Consider the following 24,851-nt stretch of genomic DNA (forward strand, 5'->3'; position numbering starts at 1 on the left):
GGTGAGTTCGGGTGGAGATGGCAGCCCTGAGAGTAAGGATCCAGAGCTCATATTCTCAGGCACTATATTAAACGGCCTGACCGCTCTACACAAAATGTATACATTATGAAAAGCATATGTTTGTCCTATTTCTGTCTAAGGACAGACTGGTGATTACTTAGGATAAAGATTTTCAAAATGCACTGACATTACAATATAAAGGCTTTTCTGTGACTTCTGCTTAATTAAAAAATGCTATAAATAATTTCTCCAGAAACAAACACTGTACTAGATTAACTGAAAAAAACCTACATGACATTTATTTTCTATTAATGGATCAATGTCACCTTGACATTGAAATTGAAACAAAACTCCTTAACCAGTCAAAATATTCCATCCTAAGTGACACCAGTAATGAGAGAAAAATTGGGGGTAGGGTACAGTGAAGCGGTTGCTCTGGTAGAAGTCAAGAAAAAACTAGGCTTTCCAAAGCAAAACACAGATACATTGGAATAAGTGTAAAGGCTGAGAGTCCAAAGCAATGTACTCCTACGTTCAAACCCACACCACCCATTTCAGGGATCAGACTAGAAATTTTAGCACTTGCTTACAAACTGTCCTGTCATACAAGCTCTAATTAGTTCAAACATGTTTGGTCTTTTCTTCACAACTAGAATGGACTCTCCTTCAGGATAGGGATGGGAACTATATAACACTATGTCACACAGGAGCGTTATATCACTGTGTAAATCCTGTTCCTGCGCTCACTATGGAAACTAGGTACATTCTGGCCTCCATTAATCCATAGTTCATTCCCTGAGTCCAGCACTGAGCTGGCCAGATGCTGAGTGTGTAAAATTCTTAACTTCTAAAGCTTCTATTTCATTCTTTTCTACTTAGAATGTCACATCCTAAGTAACAGGGGAGCCAAAAGGACACATCAGCAAAGAGAGGTAAAATGAAGGGGGTGAAGGAGCCTGACATCCCCCATTCCCGTTCCATGGCAGGTATCGATCTTTTCTGCCCATCTTTCCACCTAAGCCCAGATGTAGCCTCAAAATCCTTCTCAAAGCTGCTCCAGGCGGCCACTACCAACTAAGCAAAGTTGGCACTGAATTACGAAAATCTTATTTGTCATCTCAGGCCCAGATGGGAGTAAAACTCACTTTCATATCCAGAGATTACTAAAGATCTGGAAAAATGCCTTAGAGTCAATTTCTTATGATGTTTCCATCACCTTCCCTCTTAAAAGCACCAAAGATCTCCAGTGGCTTACAAAGCGCACAAATAATATCACTACACAGGTTGCCGGGGCATGCCCTGACCAACTTATCACTTTATTGTGTCACAACTACACCCTCTGACGTGAGCATGCCTGCAAGTTTGCAAGTTAGGAACAAGGTATACCTCTCGCCTGGTTGATCCTAAAATTCCTGCCAGGGGCAAGAATTTCATCCACTGTTGGTAAAGCAGTCACCATTTTCAATGTCCGCTGTGGAAGAGTCTGCAGTTGCTCTCTGTCTGTGGTAATGTCTACTCACTGGGGCCACGTGACCCACAACTACAACAAGCTACCCACAAGCTGGCCCAAACAACTAAGTGTGAGAATGCTAAAAAGATTACTATTTTTTGGTACCTGCACTTGAATTCAGAATTCCCTCAGGCAGCTGTGCCTTTCCCTCTACTTACACTTCTGCCTCACTAGCTGCCTCATTCTCTGCTCAGCAATGTCTATACAGGGGCTCCTAAGAAGGTTACCACCTCAAGAGATCAGTAACCTGGCTTCAGGACAGTCTAGCACCAACAAAGACTTCCTGAGGAATGGCTTTTGCCTTTAGCTCTGAACACAGCAATACGAAATGCCTCTCTGGGACCAACGAATTTGCACAAACCTAGAAGTGTGAGTTTTATACACTCAAAGACACTGAATATATAACTAATGATTACTCTCCGAAGCCACCAACTTTTTTTTTTTCCCCACTTTTTAATTTTAAATCTCTGGATCTCAAATTTAAATTTTGACAAATAACCAATATAATTTTCCCCTGGTTTTTCTGAATTCAAAATTTATATTCAACTCTGCAATCCAACTGGCATTTATTTTACTGTAAGATCCAGATCTAACTATTCCTTCCTAGAATATCTTATAAATTTAGGGGCACCTGAGTGGCTCAGTTGGTTGGGCGTCAGGACTCTTGATTTCAGCTCAGGTCATGATCTCAGGGTCTGAGCTCAAGCCCCATGTCGGGCTCCATGCTGGGTGTGGAGCGTGCTTAAGGTTCTCTCTCTCTCTCTCCCTCCCAACCCCCTGGCTTGCACTCTCTCTCTCTCTCTCTCTCATTCAAAATACAGATAGATAATTTTTAAAAATTCAAATAATTCGTAAATACTAGTATGCTCACAATCAACAAGCTCCACCCATACACTCAGAGCTTTTGACTTTTTAGTCCACTGCTCTTAAATATGAGCAGATAACCAAGCATTCAAAGATGCATAAGTTTTTAAAGTGAAAGAGATCAAGATGAACAAACACATACTCCAAAATCACAACACAGAGGAAAGAAGAGGCAATGATAAGTTTTTAAAATATATCATTAATACTTCCAAAGAGATAAAATACTGCAATTATAAAAGCTAACAGGGGGGTGGGAGGATGGGTTAGCCTGGTGATGGGTATTAAAGAGGGCACGTTCTGCATGGAGCACTGGGTGTTATGCACAAACAATGAATCATGGAACACTACATCTAAAACCAATGATGTAATGTGTGTGATTAACATAACAATAAAAATTTAAAAAATAAATAAATAAAAGCTAACAAGGAAGGAGCCCTTCAAAATGACAGAATAAGGACCTCTGAAAATCTGCTCCTCCAAAGCAGCCAAGAAAACACTGGCAAAATCTATCAAAATCAAGTTTTTCAGGCTCTGGAAATTAAACAAAGGCTGGCAACAATCCAAGGAGCATTCTTCAAGAAAAACGGCTACTCTGGGTAAGGATAACAAGCTTTTCACTGTTTTGCTGTGTCTTATTTCCATCTCCAACTCACTAGCTAAAAATCAACAGCCTCACAATCATGATAGTTTGAAAACCAGCAGCCTTGAAGCCACTGGGAGGAACTGACCAAGTTTGGAGCACCACAAAAATCCCCATTCTAAGAGAACTGTCATTATTTCGCCTGTCTGGCATATCCCAGAATCCCCATTCACAGGGTTTTATTTTACCTGATTCATAGCACACTTAGTGGGAGAGCCTCTTTTCCCTGAAGCCATGATCAAAAAGAATCACCAACAACTGTTTAACATGGCAGCCGCCCAAGGTGATAAAACTGGAGCAAAAACACTGACCAAAAAACTTACAAAGAAAAATGAAGAAGGATATATTCACAGGGAACGTTGAAAAAATCGGACATATTCCTGGGAATCTGGAAGGCTACGCATATGTGCAAGTCTGTAAGAAAGTGTGAGGAAAGACCTAAGAAGACACTAAGGTCTCATGTCTGACTGACTTTGAGGCTCTGCACAAGCAGACAATAAAGGGGAAGGCAGAGATGTATAACTGCCTGCCAGAACACTGAAAACATTCCTCAACATACACAGGGACAGCCCTTCAGCAAGGGCTATGAGATTTACTGGTTGAAGGCATTCAAGGAAATCTCTGTCTAATCATTAGCCCAACACTAAGCTAACCAAGCAGAGACTGCAGGAGCCATACACATCAAAAAAAAAATACAGACTTTATGGAATTAGGTCTGGAAAATCACTTAAAGAACAACAAATCTGGAGAAAGAGCAAATGTGATTTGCAAAGCTGTCACAAGAGATTACTGTAAATGACCAGTTTTAGCTAGTCAAGTATAAAAAAATTATACACGTAAAGAAACAAGAAAACATGGCCCATACAGGGGAAAAAAAATGAGTCACAGAAACTATCCTTAAAGGAAACCCAGACAATGAACTTACTAGATGAATACTTGAATTCAACTATTAGAAATATGTTGAAAGCACTAAAGGAAATTACTTCTAAAGAACTAAAGGAAAGTATAAGAACAATGTGTCATCAAATAGAGACTATCAATGAAGAAACTGAAAACATAAGAATCATAGAGAAATTCTAGAAATGAAAAGTACAAAAACTGAAATAAGAAATTCACTAGATGGGGACGTCTCGCTGGCTCGGTCAGTAGAGAATGCAACTCTTGATTTCTAGGTTGTGGGTTCAAGCCCCATGTTGGTATAGAGATTACCTAAAAAAATAAAACCTTTTAAAAAAATTCATAAGAGCGTTCAACAACAAATTTTTGCTAGGGGAAGAAAAAAACTGCAAATTTGAAGATGAATCAATTGACAATACCCTGTCTGAGAAACAAAACAAGAACAGAGCCTAAGAGTTCATGTTCTTATAATACCAATGTACCAACATACATATAACGGGAATACCAAAAGAAGAGGAGAAAAAAACCCAACAGAATATATGGAGAAATAATGGCCAAAAACTTCATACATTTTATATAAAATTTTAATCTACATGTTCAAGAAGCTCAACAAACTTCAAATAGGAAAAACTTAGAGATCCGAACCTAGACGTAAGAGAAACAAGCTGTTGGAAGAAAAGACAAAGAAAATCTTGAATGCAACAACAAACAAGTCAGGAAACAACAAATATTGGTGAGAATGCCGAGAAAGAGGAACCCTCTTACACTCGGTGATAATGCAAGCTGGTACAGCCACTCTGGAAAACAGTATGGAGGTTCCTCAAGAGGTTAAAAATAGAGCTACCCTACGACCCAGCAATTGTACTACTAGATATTTACCCCAAAGATACAAATGTAGTGATCCAAAGGGGCACCTGCACCCCAATGTTTATAGAAGCAATGTCCACAATAACCAAACTATGGAAAGAGCCGAGATGTCTATTGACAGATGAATGGATAAAGAAGATGTGGTGTGTATATGTATATGTATGTGTGTGTGTGTGTGCATGGAATATTACTCAGCCATCAGAAAGGATGAAATCTTACCATTTACATCAACGTGGATGGAACTGGAAAGTATTATGCTGAGCAAGATAAGTCAATCAGAGAAAGACAATTATCATATGGTTTCAGTCATATGAGGAATATAAGAAACAGCACAGAGGATCATAGAGGAAGGGAGAGAAAATGGAATGGGAAGAAATCAGAGAGGAAGACAAACCATGAGAGACTCTTAACTATGGGAAAGAAACTGAGAGTTGCTGGAGGGGAGGGAGGTCGGGGGTGGGGAATGGGGTAACTGGGTGATGGGCATTAAGGAGGGCACGTAATGTGATGAGCACTGGGTATTACATGCAACTGATGAATTACTAAACACTACATCTGAAACTAATGATTCACTACATGTTGGCTAATTAAATTTAAATTAAAAAAAAAGAAAGCAACAACAGAGAAGTCACTTACTGTGTACAAAAAAATCCTCAATAAGATAAATAATTTCTCATTAAAAAAAAGTGGAGAACAGGTGGCAGTGGGATGACATATTCAGTCCTGAAATTTAAAATCTCAACCAAGTATACTTCAATAATTTGAAAATAAGCAAGCAAATACATACATACATAAAATAAAACATTAAAAGCTCAACCAAGAATTCTACATGCAACAAAATTATCCTTCAAAAATGAAACAGAGACTCTTCTCTGGACCAAAGATATTTCAGTCTTTACATGAAGTCATACTACCAATATAATGAATTGCAGACTCTGAGTGGGGGGAAAATGAAGGAGAATTTAAGACATTCCTAGATAAACAAAAAAATTAGACAAGTCTTTCAGTTGGAAATGAAAGAAGACCATACATTAGCCCGAATCCACATGACAGTATAAAAAACACCAGTAAAAGTAACTACAGAGGTAAACATAAAACCTACATAAATATAACAGATAGTATAAATGTATTTTTTGTTGCTTTTAACTTTTTTCTTGTCCTACATGACTTATAAGGAAACTACATAAAGCAAGAAGTATAAAACTGTGTGTATTGGTGGGCTGTAATATACAAAGATGTATAGATAAACACAGCAGAAGAAACAAGGGGAGAAAACAGAACTGTATAAGAGTAAAGTTTTTAATACTGAAATTAATTAAGGGTAATAATTCTAACTAGGCTTTTATAAGTTAAGATGTCAACTGAAATCCCCAGAGCAGACACTAAGAAAATAAAACAATACAAAAACACAAAATAACAACTGCTGGCACTGCTGGTAGAAATGCAAAATGGTGCAACAGCTATGGAAAACAGTATGGTGGTTCCTCAAAATATTAAACATAGCAGTGTATGATCCAGCAAATCCACTTCTGAAATCTAACCAAAAGAACTGAATGCAGGGACTGTAAGAGAGACCTGTATATCCATTTTCACAGCAGCGTTATTCACAACAGCCAAAAAGTGGAAGCAAGTGTCTATCACCAGAGGAACGGAGCAACAAAATGTGATATATACACACAGTGGAATTTTATTCAGCAATACAAAGGAATAACTCATGGTATAATGTGGTTGAACTTTGAAGATACTGTGGTAAGTGAAAGAAGGCAGTCAAGAAAAAGTTACATTTTGTGTGATTTGCATGAAATGTCCCAAAACAGGCAAATCCATAGACATAAAAAGTAGACTAATGGTTGCCAGGAACTAGGTAGAAGTAAGGAATAGAGAGTGACTGCTGATGGATACAGGGATTCTTTTCGAATGTTCTAAAACTTGATAGCAGTGATAGCTACAAAATTTTCTGAATATACTAGAAACAACTGAATTGTTCAATTTAAAGGGGATATAGTAAATTATAAAAATATGAAAATTATGGTGTAGGAATATTTCAAGAAGGCTCTTATTCAAAAAACAGAAACAGAATGCTATAAAAAGGGACCATACAATTGGAACAGAAAGGAAAAATTTTTAAATCAAATACCCAATATCCAAGTGGTCATAGTATAACTATAGTATTTATAAATATGTTTTATATTTATGTGCTTACATTTATAAATACAATAGTTATATTCCTAAAGTACCTTGCTCAGAAAGACATAAGGTTCCAGATAGAAAAGCCCTCCAAGTGCACCACACAAAAAATGAAAATGGTCTCTCTCATACAAGACCCATCAACCATAATGTTTCAGACAAAATCAAAGTTACCTACATAGGATGAAGAATCAGAATCGCTTTAGAATTCTCAGTAGAAACACTAAAAGCTGGAATGACTCAATGGGGCACTGGCTTTAACATTCAGATTGAGGGGAGGCTCAGTCAGTTAAGCGTCTGATTTCGGCTCAGGTTATGATCGCCGGGTCCTGGGAGTGAGCCCCGTGTTAGGCTCCCCCACTGTCTGCTTTTCCCTCTGACCCTCCCCCTGGCTCACTCTCTCTCTCAAATAAATGAGATCTTAAAAAAAAAAAAAAAAAAATTAATTTTAGCCACCAGACAGACAAGACTCAAATAACAACCAAATGCATGACCCAAAAGTGAAATTCTGGCTCCTCCAAAGTAAAGCAGATGAAAGGGCAAATCTCTTCCCACCTGTGAAATGGAAAAAGGAGCTGCGCCACAAAGCATATTATTGATCTTAATGTTTATGTCACTTAGCTGATATTATTGAGGCATTTTTTTTCATCACATATTTCCTAGAGATATAATTAATCTTCTCAAACACAGCACTCACTCAGTGGACACTCTTAAGAGGGCAGCATTTTTATTTCAGGATGAAATGCAAGTTTCAGAAAGCACCATGCATGATGCGCCTGGGTGGCTCAGTGGTTAAGCGTCTGCCTTCGGCTCAGGTCATGATCCCGGGGTCCTGGGATCGAGCCCCGCATCGGGCTCCCTGCTCAGCGGGGAGCCTGCTTCTCCCTCTCCCACTCCCCCTGCTTGTGTTCCCTCTCTCGCTGTGTCTCTCTCTGTCAAATAAATAAATAATAAAATCTTTAAAAAAAAAAAAAGAAAGAAAGAAAGCACCATGCATATCCCACGCTCCTTTATCAGTCCTGTGGCATCTTGCTAGGCTGAAAATCCATCATGCTCACATAACAGCAAAATAAATATATATAAATGACTAACAGAAGTCTAGAACGTTCGAGTATTCCCGTCAGCCACTTGGAGCCACAAACAGCAGACAATGGATTTTCCAAACAACGGCAAGATTCTTCCAAAGTTTCGTTCCATTTGCACGCGTTCCTGGCAAAATCAAAATAAAGGTGGCAGCCAGAGGCGCTGACCCTCACAGTGCTAGGTAAGTGTCTTGTAATAAATACAGAGAAACACGAAATTTTGGCCTCTTTCACCAGAGTAATGCCCTTTTTCTTTTTTTAAAAGATTTTATTTATTTATTTGACAGAGAGAGACATAGCGAGAGCAGGAACACAAGCAGGGGGAGTGGGAGAGGGAGAAGCAGGCTTCCTGCCGAGCAGGGAGCCCGATGCGGGGCTCGATCCCAGGACCCTGGGATCATGACCTGAGCCGAAGGCAGACGCTTAACGACTGAGCCACCCAGGCGCCCCCAGAGTAATGCCTTTGAAGCACCAACAGCCTCCTTTTCCAGGCACTGTGTCCACCAGAGTTTTACGGCGACAGCCGGGAAGCATCTGGGCCCATTTCCCTAGGACTACCCTCTGCATGTGGTCTACAAATTTTAGGAAGGATTTTAGGTCACATGAGAGATCAGAAACCTCATTCCCATTCACAGAAGACCAAACTTTTCTGCAGCTTCTTTTCATTAAAAAAAGGGGGGGGGGGGAGGGGTGATGGTATAAAATCCCATCACTGGGAGGCTGAATGAGAAGGTTCTAGCCCCAGCTCTGGTTGGCATTACCTGCCACCTGGAGCCTTACCTAAATCGCCTTCTGTGTTGGGGTCCCCAAGTCCACACCCGGGTTTAATGACTGGCTGGGAAGACTCAGGGCTCGGCGCACATTCACACTCACAGCTATCACTATCGTAACTTAGGACACTTCAAGAAACCAGCAAAGGGAGAAAGTACATGGGGTGAGGTCTGCAGGAAAGCAGGCACAAGCTTCCTAGAGCCCCTCCCAGTGGAGTGGAATCACAGAAGACTCACTCTGCGAGTCTTAACATCCCCAGCGACAAGCTGTGACAATCACAACACGTGCACCGTGCTGTCTCCCAGGGCTCTGCCCGGCTGGTCAGACAGACACTCCCTGGGGTAGCATTTCCCAGCATGCCAGACTCCCAGAAAGAAAGCAGGTGTTCAGTGAAACACACACTGCCAGGGCACAGTGAGCCACTCTTGCCCACTCTTTGGGAATGGGGAGCCCCCAGATCAAAGCTTCCAGCCGCCAGTTCAGGGCCAGCACTGCAAGCCGGCCTCCCCAAGGACAGCAGTCTGCTCTGAGCACTCGTCTCTCCAGATCTCAGTGTCACCACGTCACCTCCCAGGTGTACAGGCTTGCTACAGCAGGCTTCATCAGGACAAGTGAGATGGTCTGCTCACGGCCTAGGGCTACTGCAAGTTACAGAGCCTGGTGAGGCCACCCCTGGAGCGGGAAAAGGCTTCACTGCTCACAGTCTGTCTTCCCAACGATGATGCTGACATCATGAGGAAACAGCCCTCTCCCTCCAGCCCTGCTCTCCCTGCTCCCCTGGGCCCTCCAGTTTTCCCTAGGACACCGTGTAGGGTTTTTGTCTTTAAGTTCATCTTTCTCCTAAGTATTCTCCCATATACTCAAAAACAAGAAAGTTGAGGTTCATAAAACACAGGAACAAGGTAAGTCTATTCTCACAGATTACGTGTTATAAAAAACATGGAAACAGTTTTATCCCCATCTAATAATCTTGCACACAGCTCAGGGGCCATCGTGAGAGCAACCCTGGGGTCAGATAGGACTCTCAACAACATAGAGTATAGCCCGACTTGCCTGTTCACAGAACCCTTACTTTAGGGTAAGGGGCCTGCTTCCATCATAGCAAATTAAGGGACATCAAGACAGAGGACTCCAGTATATTTCAAAATCCCAACCCATATCTGGACTCCCAATATTCTGTAAACTCTTATGAAATGGGGCAGAGAAAATTAAAAGGGGAGCCAGGAGAACAGGGCTTCCCTCTGAGCTCTGACTCATGCTGTGTGCCCTCCCAAGTCACTTCATGTCTCTGGGCCTCTGCTGTCTCCAGGGACACGGTGACAAGCTCAGACAAGCTGCTCCAGAAGCCCAGGCCACGTGTAGCTTCCCAGGACTTCAACATTACTCTCTCCCTTAAAGGAGTGGGGCAGAGCACAAAAGGTTTAAGATTCTTCCACCATAGTTAAAATTATAGATATCCAGTCGTTCATTATTTTCTTTAAAATGTTGACTACAACAGAGACATCCGTGGACTCACGTGGTTTTGGATCTGATGAGGCGTGGATGCCCTTGCACTGGCCTCTACATATTGAGACTGCCAGAACACTACCATTTCAAAGATGCTTTCCAGAATTATTATTCTTTATTTCTATCCAGACTCATTCTGGAAAGGCTTCATTAATGCAAACAAATATATTCTAAGCACCTACTACACTAGGTACTTGGTGCAAACAAGATATAGAACTACATGAGCCAAAAGAATGCTGAATTTTTCAATACCAGTCAATTTTAAACATGCTTCTAAAATCAATACATGGCACAAGATGTGGCCAGATGTCTGGGCGAAAGTCCTCCTTTTGAGGACGTTGAAGGGAGGGGCCCCAACACACGATCTGGACAAGACCTCCGACTACAATCACCACCATAAATTAAGTAGTACAAACCAGGAGGTTAACTGAAGAAAGAAGGTGGGAAGAGCAAAAGGAAGGAAGACAGTCTGAACTCACCGGGACTGCGGCAATCCTTTTTTACTGAGGTCTGCCCTCACACGTTCTCCCACGTGTCTGTAAATCTCCACTAAGCTGTTTATTGCTGCGTCTCGAACCTAGATGTAAAAGAAGAGATCTTACAGCTGCTCTGTGTCAGTCCACGGCGCTTCCTGCTGGGACACAACAGGCTGTATGCCTGCCCGAGTTTATCACCAATCTACCAACGCAACTGTGATACAACCCCTTATAGACATTTGACTAGACAAAGCCATGTTGCTGGTACAATTCCAAAGAGGAAATTCGGGTCCCCTCCCTGCAGACGTGTTAAAGTCCACATCCCTTAGTGCTTTCAATTCTTTCAGAGGATGTCAGGAATCCAGAATTTTCGGACCATCTTCCCAAAACAGAAAACACTACAAATAAATGAATTATACTAAAAACAAAACTTCATGTAAAAAGCATTCTAGATTGAACTCAATAAAATACTTAGTGAGCAGCAAAAATGGGTAGTAAAAGCCATAATACATAGAGCCCTGTATTCAAGAAGCTAAGAGTCCTAAAAGGGGATTGGGGGGGTGAGGTGGGGGGCGGTAGTCCATAAATTCTACATTTAATACAGAGCAGGATGTAGTAAATATCATTCAGAAATACAAAGAGCCCACACAGTTTAGAGAAGGGAGCAAGCACACTAGACAATACCAAGGAACATTTTCTGGAAGAGGAAGGAACCACTTAGAATGTGCTTAGGGAATAGCATTTTACCAGGTAAAGATGGAACAAGACAGGTTCCAAACAAGGTACAGCCTGTGTGCAAAGGCATGAAAGCAGAGATGCACGGCCTTCAAGAAGAGCAAGTAAGTAGTTGGAAAAACACAAATATGAACTAAGATAAGAAAGCAGCAATAAGTAAGGCTTAAGAAACAGAACAGATTTAAAACAAACAAAATCAGGGAAATCTGAATATGGATCGTACATCAAACATTACCATCGCTGGCAATGTTAAATTTCTTAGATGTGAAAATAACATGTAGTTATATAAGAAAATATCCTTGTTATTGAGAGATCTACACTGAAGTATCTCAGCAAAAACATCATGTCAGAGCAAAAATATCATGGTTCAGAAAGAGAGTGTATTTCTGTGTGTGGGTATGTGTATACATACAGGGAGAGATCAAACAAATGTGACAAAAATGTTAACTGGTAAATACAGATGTTAACACTAGTCCTAAGATTTTTCTATAGATTTAAAATTTTGTAAATAAAAACATGGGGGTGAAAAACTTTCTGTATACCCTGGAACCAAGGCCAGCCTGTGAGGGTTGGGGAGGAACAGACATGGGTACTTACTTCAGGAGGCAAAGACAGGGGAGCAACATGATTTTGTATTCGGTCTCAAGCAATGACATCAAAGTAACAGAGAAAGAGAGCACGTACTGAATGGAGCACTGGGTGTTATATGCAAACAATGAATCATGGAACACTACATCAAAAACTAATGATGTAACGTATGGTGATTAATATAATAAAAAAATAACAGAACAAAAGACAGAGGAAGGAAGTAGGGATACAATTTACAATTCTCAATACTACAGGCTACTCTTGATTTACGAGTGTTATAGGTTATAGGACAGGTAACTTCACTGATCATTTTTCCCCTTATGGTGGAAAAGGGAAAACTTTATGTTATAGACTGAATGTCTGCATTCCCTTCACCCAATATGTTGAAGTCCTAACCCCCAGCATGACTGTATTTAGAGACAGGACCTCTAAGTAGATAATTGAGGTTAACCAAAGTCATAAGAATAGGGCCCTGACACAACAGGATTGGTGTCTTTTTAAGAAAAGACACCCACGAGCTGCCGCCATTCTCCACACAGGCATAGAGAGGTCATGTGAGCACACAGCGAGGGAGCAGTGTGCAAACCAGGAAGAGATCCCCTTCCAGAACCAGATGATGCTGGCACCCTGATCCCAAACTACCAGGCTTCAGAACTGCAAGAAATGTATTTCTATTCAAGCTACCTGTCTATAGTATTTTGTTATGGTGGCCCAAGCTGACTAATACAGATTATCAATTTATTTGGGAAAAGAAAGACCTTCTGAATTTAGGCATCATTTTTATATGGAAACACGCACATACTACACAAACTGTTAATGCCAATGTGTCCTGAAGATGACTCGGCTCACTTTCTAATGATGACATTTGCTCAGAGCCCATCACCTTAATGAGCAAGCAACATCCCGCCCTACTTAAAAAGGCTGGACCATTAGGAGTGTAAGAGATTTAGTGGAAAAATGACCAGCCTAAGAATCAAAGTGACCTGAGTACCTCCCTTGGCCATTTAGGAACTGTGTAATACTGGATCAAATATATAAACTATTTTAGTCTCAATTTTCTCCTGTGAGCTGAGGACTGCTTTGAGGGCTAGAAAAAATAACAAATTCATTCCACAAGTATCTGAGTGTCTAGTAGATGCCAAACTAAAGTGCCTCCACGGCCCAGGCAGGGACCTTGATACCTGGGTGGAGCCAGGTGGGTGTACAGTGACAAATGACTCTGGCAGGGGACCCTGCTGGCAGAGAGAAGAGGGAAAATGGAGGGTCGGGCAAACAGGCCACCGTCACCCACCCTTGGAGGAAGGTAGGCACGGCTCTGCCACATCTAATCTTTCGAGAGAAATCGGGAATACAAATCTTCCAAATGTAAGAACATCAAAACTCTTAAATGTAAAACTAAAACGTTATGCAGACACACAATGCACATTAGGATGCAATTACGTTTCAGGCCAGCAGTTTGGAACCTGTATGTTGTGTGTATAAAACACTCAACATGAGGCTAGTGGAAGTAGAATATCTACATCTTCTAAACCAATCTCCTTAGCCTTTAAAATCATCATTCCTGGGGCGCCTGGGTGGCTCAGTTGGTTAAGCGACTGCCTTCGGCTCAGGTCATGATCCTGGAGCCCCGGGATCGAGTCCCGCATCGGGCTCCCTGCTCGGCGGGGAGCCTGCTTCTCCCTCTGACCCTCCCCCCTCTCATGTGCTCTCTCTCTCTCATTCTCTCTGTCTCAAATAAATAAATAAAAAATCTTTAAAAAAAATAAAAAAATAAAAATAAATAAAATCATCATTCCTCAGGCTTACAAAGCTATAGGGTCAGACAGCATTTGAGGGTCTAAAGCACCCTCGATTCAGGAAATACAGCAGAGCACATTTTCTTTGGTCCTACAAAGTGCTATACTCCAACTGAGAAGGGAAGTTCTGTACAAGCAACTCACTCAGGATGAAGGCGCAACAATGTAGCGCTCACTTCTAACACAGCCACTCTGGCCCCACACTGCTCCTGCCCACCCTCAGGCTCACCATTAAAAAGGAACGCCAATATTTCAGGCCACTGGGACTACAAAAGAGCCCCAAAACTTTAAGCGCTACCTGGCAGGCCTGAGTTGAAGGCTCTACAGAACCTGAGGGCTTCAGATCTATGACCTTCCTCCCAGGACCGCTGTTTACTGGGATACAGAGGAGCCGAGCCACCTGCTGGGGCGCACAGCAGGAAAGACTAATGAGAAAATTAAAGTAAAGGCAAGAGCACAGGCACATGCAGCATATACACGTCCCCCGAGAGGAGGAATGATTCAGTGCATCGACAGCAGAGAAGTGGGTGGTAAACTTCCCTGGCGGGAGGGTTCTGGGAGATGTGGACTGTGCGTGTCTGTGCGTGCGTGTACATGTGTGCAGATAAGGCAGATGTGAATCACGGATGACTGCCTGAGTGCGCAGTCTGGAGTATCCCGGCTCTGTCTGCGACAGACTGCCCAAAGCTGCCCACGGAGCACCGACCTCACTGTGCCCCAGTGCTCGGTGTCACGTCACCCGAGTGGCCAGTGACAGCGCCTGAGTTAGGAACGAGGACCTTCAGCTAGCCAGGCTGGCTTTCCTGCTCGACTTAAGGATACCACGTGATAGTAGCAATCACCACAACATGTGACCTCGATAAGGATTTTTTTCCCCCACAGAAAGCAAAAATGGGAACAAGACCAAAAAAGGAGAAAACGCAAAATAACCCATTCGGTAACTTAGAATTAAAAAAAAAAAAAGTTTCTCTTTAAATTAATGCTGAAACATAAAGCGTGCTTCAGTAAATTAAAACATCTCAAGGGGCGCCTGGGTGGCTCAGTCGTTAAGCGTCTGCCTTCGGCTCAGGTCATGGTCCCAGGGTCCTGGGATCGAGCCCCGCATCGGGCTCTCTGCTCCGCGGGGGGCCTGCTTCTCCCTCTCCCACTCCCCCTGCTTGTTTCCTCTCTCGCTGTGTCTCTCTGTCAGATAAATAAATAAAATCTTTAAAAAAAAAAAAAACACCTCAAAATTCCACTTCCAGTGTCTTGTACTTTCAGTGAAGGCTGAGTAAAGGAGTGGGTGGCAGGAGGAAAGCAGATGCAATCAAAAGACCCGGAGAAGCCACAGGCAGTGCACAGAGGAGGGGCTGGGGATGGGGAAAGCAGCAGCAGGGACAAGAAAGGGCAAAGCCAAGAAGGAAGGAAGGACAAGAGCCGCAGGGACCTCGGAGCCAGGGAAGGTGGAAGGCGAGCTGGCACAACCTCTCTGGGGACACGTTAGCAATCATCGATGTTTAAAATGAGATGCCTGCGTACCACGTGTATTTCTTTGGTAAGTTACTGTTCTGATTTTCGGCCCCTTTATCTAATGAGGTGTTTTTCTTATGAGTTCATAAGAGCTAATTATCAGGGGGGCACCTGGGTGACTCAGTCGTTAAGCGTCTGCCTTCGGCTCAGGTCATGATCCCAGGGTCCTAGGATCGAGTCCCACATCGGGCTCCCTGCTCAACGGGAAGCCTGCTTCTCCCTCTCCCACTCCCCCTGCTTGTTTCCTCTCTCGCTGTCTCTCTCTGTCAAATAAATAAAATCTTTAAAAAAAAAAAAAAGAGCTAATTATCATAATAAAAATGACTCTCGGTGATAAACGGAACTGAACCCTTGGGAGAACTGGCACTTCTGAAGCCCAGGCTTGGAAAGTTCTGTGACCTGCCTGGTGACTGCCCACGGATTACTGGCTCTTCTCCTACACCTACACTAAGGAAGTGGTACTTTGGTGTTTGGTCTCTGAATTTACCTAAGATCTACATAAAATACCATCCACACTTCGTTAGGGTTTGAGGAATTTCATACACCAGCATGCTACATACACCAGTGTGGCCACCACCCAAACAAAATACAGGAAGTTTCCATCCCCTCAGAGCAGGTCCCTCAGGCCCTTTCCAATCAATCTCCTTACCCCAAGAGGCAATGCCTGACTGACTTCAATCAGCATTGATCACTTTTCCCCAAGCCCACCCCATTTTGGCTGGAGAGTGGGTGACCAGAGGGATAGTATCTTGGAGGCTGGTCTGCGTGACATCACTTTACAGGCTAGCGAGACCTCAGCCATACAGAGAAGAGGGCAGTGTGACCACCACATTCACCAATGATATCTTATAAAAATGCTAGAGAGCATTAATGCTAATTATCTGGAACAATAAGCAGAACATTATAAACATGAATAAAGTCCCACCCACCTATCAGGTACACACAGAACACATCTTAATGGTCTATAACCAATATTCTTCTTTCTCACAAAAATACACTCACCTGGCTGTTTGGATCTCCAAGTAAATTACATATATGTGGCACAATCTTGCTTAGTGTTAAAGTATGTGCTCCAGAGCTGAAAACAAAAGGAGTGTTTTACTGTTGGTGAGAACAAAGAAAAGAAACAGCCCTCCCTCCCTCTCCATCCCTAGGGCCTTATCGCCCCCTCACACCTCGACTCCCCTTCCTTCCCATCTTCCCCATCTTCTGCCCACCTGGTTCCAAAATAAGCACGCCACAAAGGCCCCATCCCTCTGCACAGAGTTCGAAACCTTCCATGCTGCTCACTGACGTGCCTCCTCCCCGGCACTCGGGGCTCTCTCCGTTCTGGCTCCCAACCTGCAATGCCAAGCCAAGGCCCCAGCCTTTCCCACAGTCTTGCCTGCCTCACATACGGATGCCCCTGCATTATTATCATTCTGTCACAAAGCAGTTCCTATTTTGCCCAACTCAGTGTTCTCAACTAAACCGCCATTCCCTTGAGGGTCCTCCCTCGTTTAATTCTCCACCTGTGCATAGCTGGTGCTCAGTTAACGACTGCTCAGTGGGAAGACCCTGACACAGTGGCCACAGAGGGTTCCAGCTAACCCTCCCCTGCTGGACAGCACGGAAGTCACTGATCACTTTTCGCTGTCATAAACACTAGCACAAATAGCCCTTGTGAATACAACTCTCTCTGCTAATCTGACGACTTCCTTAGAATACATTCTTAGAAGTGAAACCACTGTGATCAAAAACTAGAAACATTTTTAAGAAGATGCAAACTTGGGCAAATTTAATGGTACTGAAAAGGCTAACATATCGAGCGGAAAATTTTACAAGGTGACATAAACCTTATTATCCCAATTTTGTTTTTGAAAATAATATAACTTTACAGGTTGGACTAAAAATGCACTACAAGTTAACCATAATTGTGTGAAGGTGGTAGAAATATACCGAATCATTATTTTCTTCCTGGTGTAAATTTTCTGACATATACAGTATCACTTCTATAATCAGAGAAGGTGACTTGTAATTTTTCTATTTTAAAAACGCCTCTCCTACAAATAAGCACGTGAAGAAATATTCAACATCAACAGTCATTAGGAAAATACAAATTAAGACCACAAAGAGATACCACTACGCACCCATCGAAATGGCTAAAATAAAAAACAGAACACTCAGTGTGCTGACAAGAATATGCAAAAACCGAATCATACCTCGCTGGTGGGAATGTAAAACAGTACAGACAACTCTGGAAAATGGCTTGGCAGTTGCTTTAAGCTTAAACCTACCAGATGACCGAGCAGTGGCACTCCTGGGCACCAACCCAAGAGAAATGCAAGCTTACGCTGCTGCAGGAACAGGTACATACGCGTTCACAGCAGCTTTACTTGTAACAGCCAGAAACCAGAAACTATTCAAACATCCTGTAACAGGTGAATGGTGACACAAACAGATCCATCTGTACCATGGAATTCTACTCGGCAAGAAGAAGAAATGAAGCATTGTTCAGGCAACCCCACATATGCAACCTCAAAGGAATGATGCTGAGGGAAAGAAGTCAATCTCAAAGGGTCACACTGTTTGATTCCATTTATATAAAGTTCTTGAAATAAAATCATAGAGATGGTGAGCAATCAGTGGTTGTGGGGGGCCGGGAAGGGGGATAGCATGAGGGAACCTGGCCGCGCTGCCCAGGTCTGTACCTCGCCGGTGGTGGGGGTTCCCTGGAGCTACATGCATGACAGAACGGGGCAGAACTGCACACCCAATGCGTGTGTGTCACCACAGGAACCCGAATAAGCCCTGTGCATTGCATCAGTATCGCTCTCCTGCCGCTTGCGCTGTAGACACGCAAGATGTAAAGAGTGAAGGACCATCTAGCACAGCACTTCCCAGGACATTTGTCTGCAGCTTCCAGAAATCCATAGCCACTTCGAAACACAAAATCACAAATAAAAATGCTCGGCCAAGGAAACTCTCGGGCCCTGCCCAGACTTACGCATTGAGTGTGGCAACAAGGCAGAGGCACGTGCCTTCCCGAGTCCGGAAATTCTTGTGCTTGAAGCCTCCCAGCATTCGGTCCCACACATACTGTAGGTGACAAGAGGACAGGTGAGAAGAGGAGGAGCCTTTCATTTAATACAGAAGAGGGACCTCTCAACAGGTGCCAAGTCAGCCCCAGCCTCAACCAATCCATTTCGCCCTCTCAAGGGCGTACTGAAAAATGGCAACTTGTATTTCTGTATCAAGTTAGAGTTTTTCCAAACACATTCCTTTACAGAATTGCATTTCATTATGCCAACAGCTCTGAAAGAAAGGTGTACCCGCCCCCATTTCATGGGTGAGGAAAGTAAGGCCAAGCAAGGCTTGGGTGACTTGCCAGAGGGCACATACCCCTACTGCTCCTCTGGTCTGGAACAGCTGTCCCCACCTTATCCACAAGTCACACATCTGCTCCTCTTTTAAGACATTCTGGGTTTTACCTTCCCTGAATGGCTTCTTCTGATCCCTCCACCACCCCACCCCCATACGTTACACGGGTGGAGCCTGGGAGGCAGGGCTGTGTCCCTATGTCCATCCGTCCCAGCAGACCCAACTCACTAGCAGACAGGAATGAGGGCTCCAGCCAGGCCTCCTGACTCCCCAGACACCACAACCACCTCTTTTCATAGAAACTGAGACAATTACACAAACGAGCTCAAGAGTCTAATGGATTCAACCAAGCACACAATACCCATGTTAAGCCCACTATTTTAGTCAAAGTATACCCTTTGCTATTTCTTTTTAAAACATCCTATATGGGGGGGGAGGGGGAGAGGTGAGCAGGGACGAATTAAATATTATGAAAATTTTCATGTGAAACACATCAGCTTAAAAGAAATTAAATGTTGGGACACTTGGGTGGCTCAGTCGGTTAAAGCATCCTACTCTTGATTTTGACTCAGGTGAAATCAAGCCCCTAGATGGGCTCGGCGCTGGGCGTAGAGCCTGCTTAAGATTCTCTCTCCTTGTCCCTCTCCCCCTCCCACTCGCGCACACTCTCTCCCTTAAAAAAAAAAAAAAAAAAAAAAAAAAAAAAAAAAAAAAAAAAAAAAAAAATCCACCCCCCCCCCCCCCCCCCGAGAGAGAGCACGCACGTGCTGGGAGAGGGAGAGAGAAAATCTCAAGCAGACTCCCCACTGAGTGCAGAGCCCAATGCGAGCCAGAAGCACATGCCAGAGGGCCGTGGAACACCTCCCTGCCCTACCTGAGGATTAGCAGCTTGATCCATGATCTTCAGCAGCAGAGTCTGGTCTTGCTCTCGCACAGAGTCTTTAGCGTCTCCCAGTCTGTCTATTAAACTGGGCAGCACTGAAAATCAAAATGCAAACTGATCAAACAAAAGCCTGTTTTGGGGGGTCTGCAGTCACCAACTGGGTATTTCAATTACTGGGAAGACAAAATGCTGGCCTAAATGATGTACACCACTCTAGAACCACCAATCCTCACAGTTCTACTCTCCTCACTAAAATTTATAGGAGCTTACTCTAAGAATGTGCAAAATCCTTTGCATGGACACACTACTTTTCTTCCATAACCGACCTTCCTCTAGCTAGCTCCCAGCACGCTTTTAAGCTGGTGAAATATTAAAATGGATGTCGGTGGAAGACCCTGGCAGGAAGGAGTCAACACAAAAGGAAGTTTAGGTAAGAGAGGGCTCCAGCACATTCGCTAAGGGTAGAAGGAGAAGGCACTTATGACTCAATCTCTCATCTACACTGCGTGTAATTTTACAGAGTATACATGCATGTGTATTAGATAGAGTCCAGCTCCCCACCCCAGGTGTGGGCTATCAGCTAGTGCTCCAAGGGCATTTACCTACCAGAAGTCAGTTTACTTAGCTTCTTCCAAGAGTCTATAAACCTTTCGTTCACAAGAAATATCCCTGAACTCAGCTAACTTATGAGGAAAATGGAATGCTATTAAAAGATCAACTTTCTAAAAGTGAGGGAGGTTTTTATTTACAGATGGATAGTTAATGCCAGAATGGGAAAAGAGTTCCTAACCTTATCTGAAAGAGCACACTGACCAGGAAGTTAACAGAAAATAACAAATACACACGTAGCAACCCAAACTGAGAAGCTCTGTAAGGAAACCGCTGTGCAAACGGGGCTGCTTGGCGTTTATATTGTCATTATGAAATCCCAGAGGTCAGGAATTTAGAAATGGCTAAATCATCTCTAAAACGATGAAAGCGCTTATTTTTTATTTCATTTTGCTGACATCGTTTACCCTCCAAAATAAAGAGTGATCATTTAAGGTACACTTGTAACAACATTTATGACCAAAGTAAAAACAGTTAACACCTAGGTTACTGATCTTGAAAAAAAACACAGCTGCACTGGATTTGCAGGCCTTCTAAAAATGGGAAAACAAGGCCTCTCAACACGCGCAAGTATGATTTTGTTGGCACTAAAATGTGATAGCTGATCTGTATAAGAATCTGTGTAAGATACGGTGACTTACATAATAAAATTTTTAAAAAAGAACCTGTGTAAGAATAAAAGAATTAGCAGTAATACTGTGTGTATCAGAACACGAACGCGGGAAGAAACCAGCACAAAGGTATGGGAAAAACAAAAACGTGAACATGCCAGCAGGTGTGGTGAGGCGGCTGGATCTGGGGTGACCCCGGGAGGGTAGGAGGAGCAGTGGTGCAGCCCCAGCAGGGAGAGACTGAAGGCTGGCTGGGAGGGTGGGAGAACTAAAGCAGAAGGGCGGGTGCGGTGGGGGGTGAGGGAGGCCGCTGGCCCGGAGGGTTGGGTCGGGCTAAGTGGAGGATCTGGGAAGAGACTGAGCGAAGGCTGGGGGCTGGACGGTGGAGAATGTGGGGGCCCGCTCCACACCCACCCACAGCTCACCTGTGCCAATCTGCGCCTTGAACCGATCCTGCAGCCGGGTGACCAGCGCGGACAGGATGTCCATGCCGAGAAGAACCACCTGCAAGGGGAAACACCAGGAACCCATTAGCCGCCGGTCTCGGGGCCCACGCTCTGGCCCGCCAGCTCCCAGGACGCCCCCCCATTCCTGGCTCAGACGCAGTCCGACAGCCCGGAGAGCGCATGCCGACTGGCAGAATAAACTGGTTGTCAAGGGGGCCGCTCTGGTACACAAAGAGCTGTTCACAGCTTAAATGGAAAACGAAGGTGACATGAAAAGAAATAAAAAAACAGCCAGAGCGGGGCCACATCCAGGGCACCAGTGGACCAACGTGGAAGCCCGAGCCGCGGCCCTGCCCTCTGCAGGCCCCGCCCCGGCGAGTAGCGCGTATGCAAATTACCCGCAGCTGGTGCGTGGCCTTCTGGGTAAAACCAAGCAGCCTGTTCGCGACCTTCAGAAGCCTCAGAAAACAAGAAGTTCCTGATTTGCTTCGGCAGCTGTGCTCACCATAGCTATACTAGCTACCAGGCGGTTAGGCCGGGAGTTGAAAATTAGTCACCCCAACCTTACCCAGTATTGGTGCTTCCTGCTTGTAGCGCATGCAGAGTTACCACCAACCATCCTTTTCTTGGGGTTGCGCTACTGTCCAATGAACGTCTAGTGAGGGCAGTACTGCTAACGCCTGAACAACACGCCCGCATCAACTAGAGCTTTGCTTTACCTTGGTGCAATTTTTGGAAAAAAGAAAAATCTCTTTTCCACGACTTGCAAGTTTAATAACAGCTTAATTGCGTTTACGAAGCGAACTGCCATACCATGTTGTATCACGAGAGAGCGCTCGATGTTAACGCTAGCTCTAAACTCCGCGTCAATACGCGGTGTTTTTTCAGGTCTTTCAGAACTTCCAACTGTGGTATTTTAAATTCAATGATCCTAATCCTGTTTGGTCTCTCCAATTGCTCAGCAGGTTGACCTACTTAAACACTATACTCTCCAAAATATATGTACGAAAGCAAGCTTATTATAAAACCCGCTTTTGTGCTTCCGTACCTCATTAGCAAAAGCATTGAGACATGTTTAAAAAAGTATTAAACCACCTTAAAAATGACAGTGCTCCCTACAAACCTTTCTCAGTAGGAAGCAGTTCTGCTTTGTGCAACTTTACTAAAACATGCTTCAAAACTAAGTGGAGTAGCTCAGTATCTTACAGAACAAATTAATGAACAAGACTAAGGCAACCCTAACCTAATCACCCTAACATCAAGCGATGTCATTACGATTGCCTTCATCTATCTGCCACTGCGTTTTGCAGCTTGTAAATGCAAAGACTGCAGGCTTTTCTATTCAGCTTGGAATCCACTGCTTCAAAACTGCCCAATCAGGATATAAACTGTCCTTGCAAGTTACTGGCACCTTGAAGATATCAAAGGAAATAATTCTAAAAATTTTTTATAAAGAGAACATTGGTTGGTAAACAGTTTTTTAAAAAATATGTAATGGTATAAACATTTAAAAATAGTGGCTTTATTTATCAGCTAAAGAGGATTTAGGTATCACACTCTGATTTCCTCCAGAAGAGTACAGTATGGAAGTAAAGGGGAATAATTTTACCTTGGAGAAACCTGACAAACATCACCTCAGCCAGACAATCAGGGTGAATATCAACAGTCACAATTCATGTTGACAGCATATATGCTTGCTGTGATGTGATTAAAATGACACTTTACATCTGTGATGTCCTCCTCAAAACCCATAAGCCCAATTTAATCATGAGTAAAAACATCAACTTCCCATAGACAGACATCCTACAAAGTCCCTGACCAGTACTGTCAAGGTCATCTAAAACACGGAAGTCCAAGAAACTGTCATAACCCAGAGGTGCGCAGAGACACATAATGACTAAATGTAACGTGGTATCCTGGATGGGATCCTGGAACAGATAAAAGCCGGTAGGAAAAAAGTGAGGAAATCTGAATAAACTATGTCAAGACTTGAGCTAATAATGATGCATCAATATTGGTTTATTAATTGTAACAACATACTAATGTTAGATGTTAATAGAGAGACTGGGTGTGGTATACATGGAGACTCTCTATACCACCCTCATAATTTTTCTGTAAATCCAAAACTGTCCTAAACATTAAAGCTTGTATTTTAAAAAGAGCAGCCCATCAGTTAATTGGAACTGGCTTTTCCCTGATGAAATCCTAAGCATGAGTATGGTTGCATCACAGGTTGGAGGTGGAAATGTTATTCATTACAGAAATACTAAGAATCCTGCCTTCAAGTTCTCACCACATCCCTTCATAACTCATTCAAGACTATGGTTTTTTTGTTTGTTTGTTTGTTTAAAAGATTTTATTTATTTGAGGGAGAGAGAATGAGAGAGAGCGAGCACATGAGAGGGGGGAGGGTCAGAGGGAGAAGCGGGCTCCCTGCTTGATGCGGGACCCGATCTAGGGACTCCAGGATCATGACCTGAGCCGAAGGCAGTCGCTTAACCAACTGAGCCACCCAGGCGCCCAAGACTAAGGTTTAAGAGGACAATTATACCTTCATTTTGAACGAATTCAAAATTCTATCTGATATAGCAGCCCTTGTTGGTGAAGCTACCTATGGAATTTGAGGGAACATCAACTTTCATCTTTTCCAGGATGGAAGTTTACTTGGTAGTTTTGACCAGTTCAGGCCTAGCTCAATCCTAAAGAGTAAATTTCAAAATGTTGTGCCCAGACAGACTGGGGAGTCCAGAGACTCCCCAAAAAGCCTAAGTTGGCAGATGCAGCGAAGGCCCAGTGAAATAGGACAGGAGAGGACAGAACACAGTCCCAGGCACCTTCACAGCAGAATAAACAACTACTTTGCACGGAAGCAGAGGGGTTCATTTATAGTTGTCTAGTTCACCCTGAGTCACAGCCCCAGTGGGCCAGGAAGGCAATCATCACCCACAAATGTTTATCTTCACAGCTCAGGCCCTGCTCCTATGTTTCCATTTCCCTACTGAAGAAGGGGATACATGAATAAAGTCATTGCCCAGAAGACCACAATTACTGGCTATGAAGCTTCTATGTGCCTCAATTTCCTCCCTGTAAAATGGGGATGACAGCAACAGCTGTCTCACAGGTCGCTGTATGTGAAGTGTGTGATATAGTGCTTGGTGCCCATGGTGAGGGCTACTGCCAGCTCACTGTCACTGCCACGGACAATACGTACCGATCGGTGCTCTGGCAGAGGCCTAGGATTCCTGACAAGGGACTGCGCTGGCAGAGAAGGCTTCCCAGAAAGAGTCACACTACATGAGGCTAAGTTTGGAAAAACCAGCCTTGCACCAAAGGAAGAGATGGCCTCTAAGCAGAGGGAAGTGTGCATGCAAAATGTGAGACAGCTACCACAATGGGGAGAGCTGGAGGGGAGGGCAGGGCTGGGAAGTCGCAGGGGAGGTAGCTCCCGAAGGGCCACAGACATATCTGCAGGACAATGGGGCAGCCACTGAATTCATTTGAAACGGATGAGTTC

General features: G+C 43.6%; 1 protein-coding gene and 1 non-coding gene across 11 annotated transcripts in view; one reads left to right on the forward strand and one right to left on the reverse strand.

Moving 5' to 3' along the window:
* The window catches only part of CLASP1 (cytoplasmic linker associated protein 1), a 263,183-nt gene that overhangs the window by 151,065 nt on the left and 87,267 nt on the right, over nt 1-24,851 (reverse strand). For all 10 annotated transcript variants that reach the window (XM_035008218.1, XM_035008217.1, XM_035008211.1 and 7 more), the window contains 5 exons: nt 21,317-21,395; nt 19,663-19,766; nt 18,415-18,506; nt 16,431-16,506; nt 10,804-10,901 (listed from right to left, as the gene is read on the reverse strand). In XM_035008218.1, the coding sequence (XP_034864109.1) occupies nt 10,804-10,901; nt 16,431-16,506; nt 18,415-18,506; nt 19,663-19,766; nt 21,317-21,395 (449 nt within the window). The remainder of the gene's footprint in view (nt 1-10,803; nt 10,902-16,430; nt 16,507-18,414; nt 18,507-19,662; nt 19,767-21,316; nt 21,396-24,851) is intronic.
* On the forward strand, nt 21,952-22,077 carry LOC118012771. The gene has a single exon (XR_004679831.1). It is a non-coding gene; the product is annotated as a U4atac minor spliceosomal RNA (small nuclear RNA).

The sequence above is a fragment of the Mirounga leonina genome, unplaced genomic scaffold, assembly GCF_011800145.1.
Source record: "Mirounga leonina isolate KUSES-001 unplaced genomic scaffold, KU_Mleo_1.0 Mir_151, whole genome shotgun sequence".
NCBI classification, from domain to species: Eukaryota; Metazoa; Chordata; class Mammalia; order Carnivora; family Phocidae; genus Mirounga; species Mirounga leonina.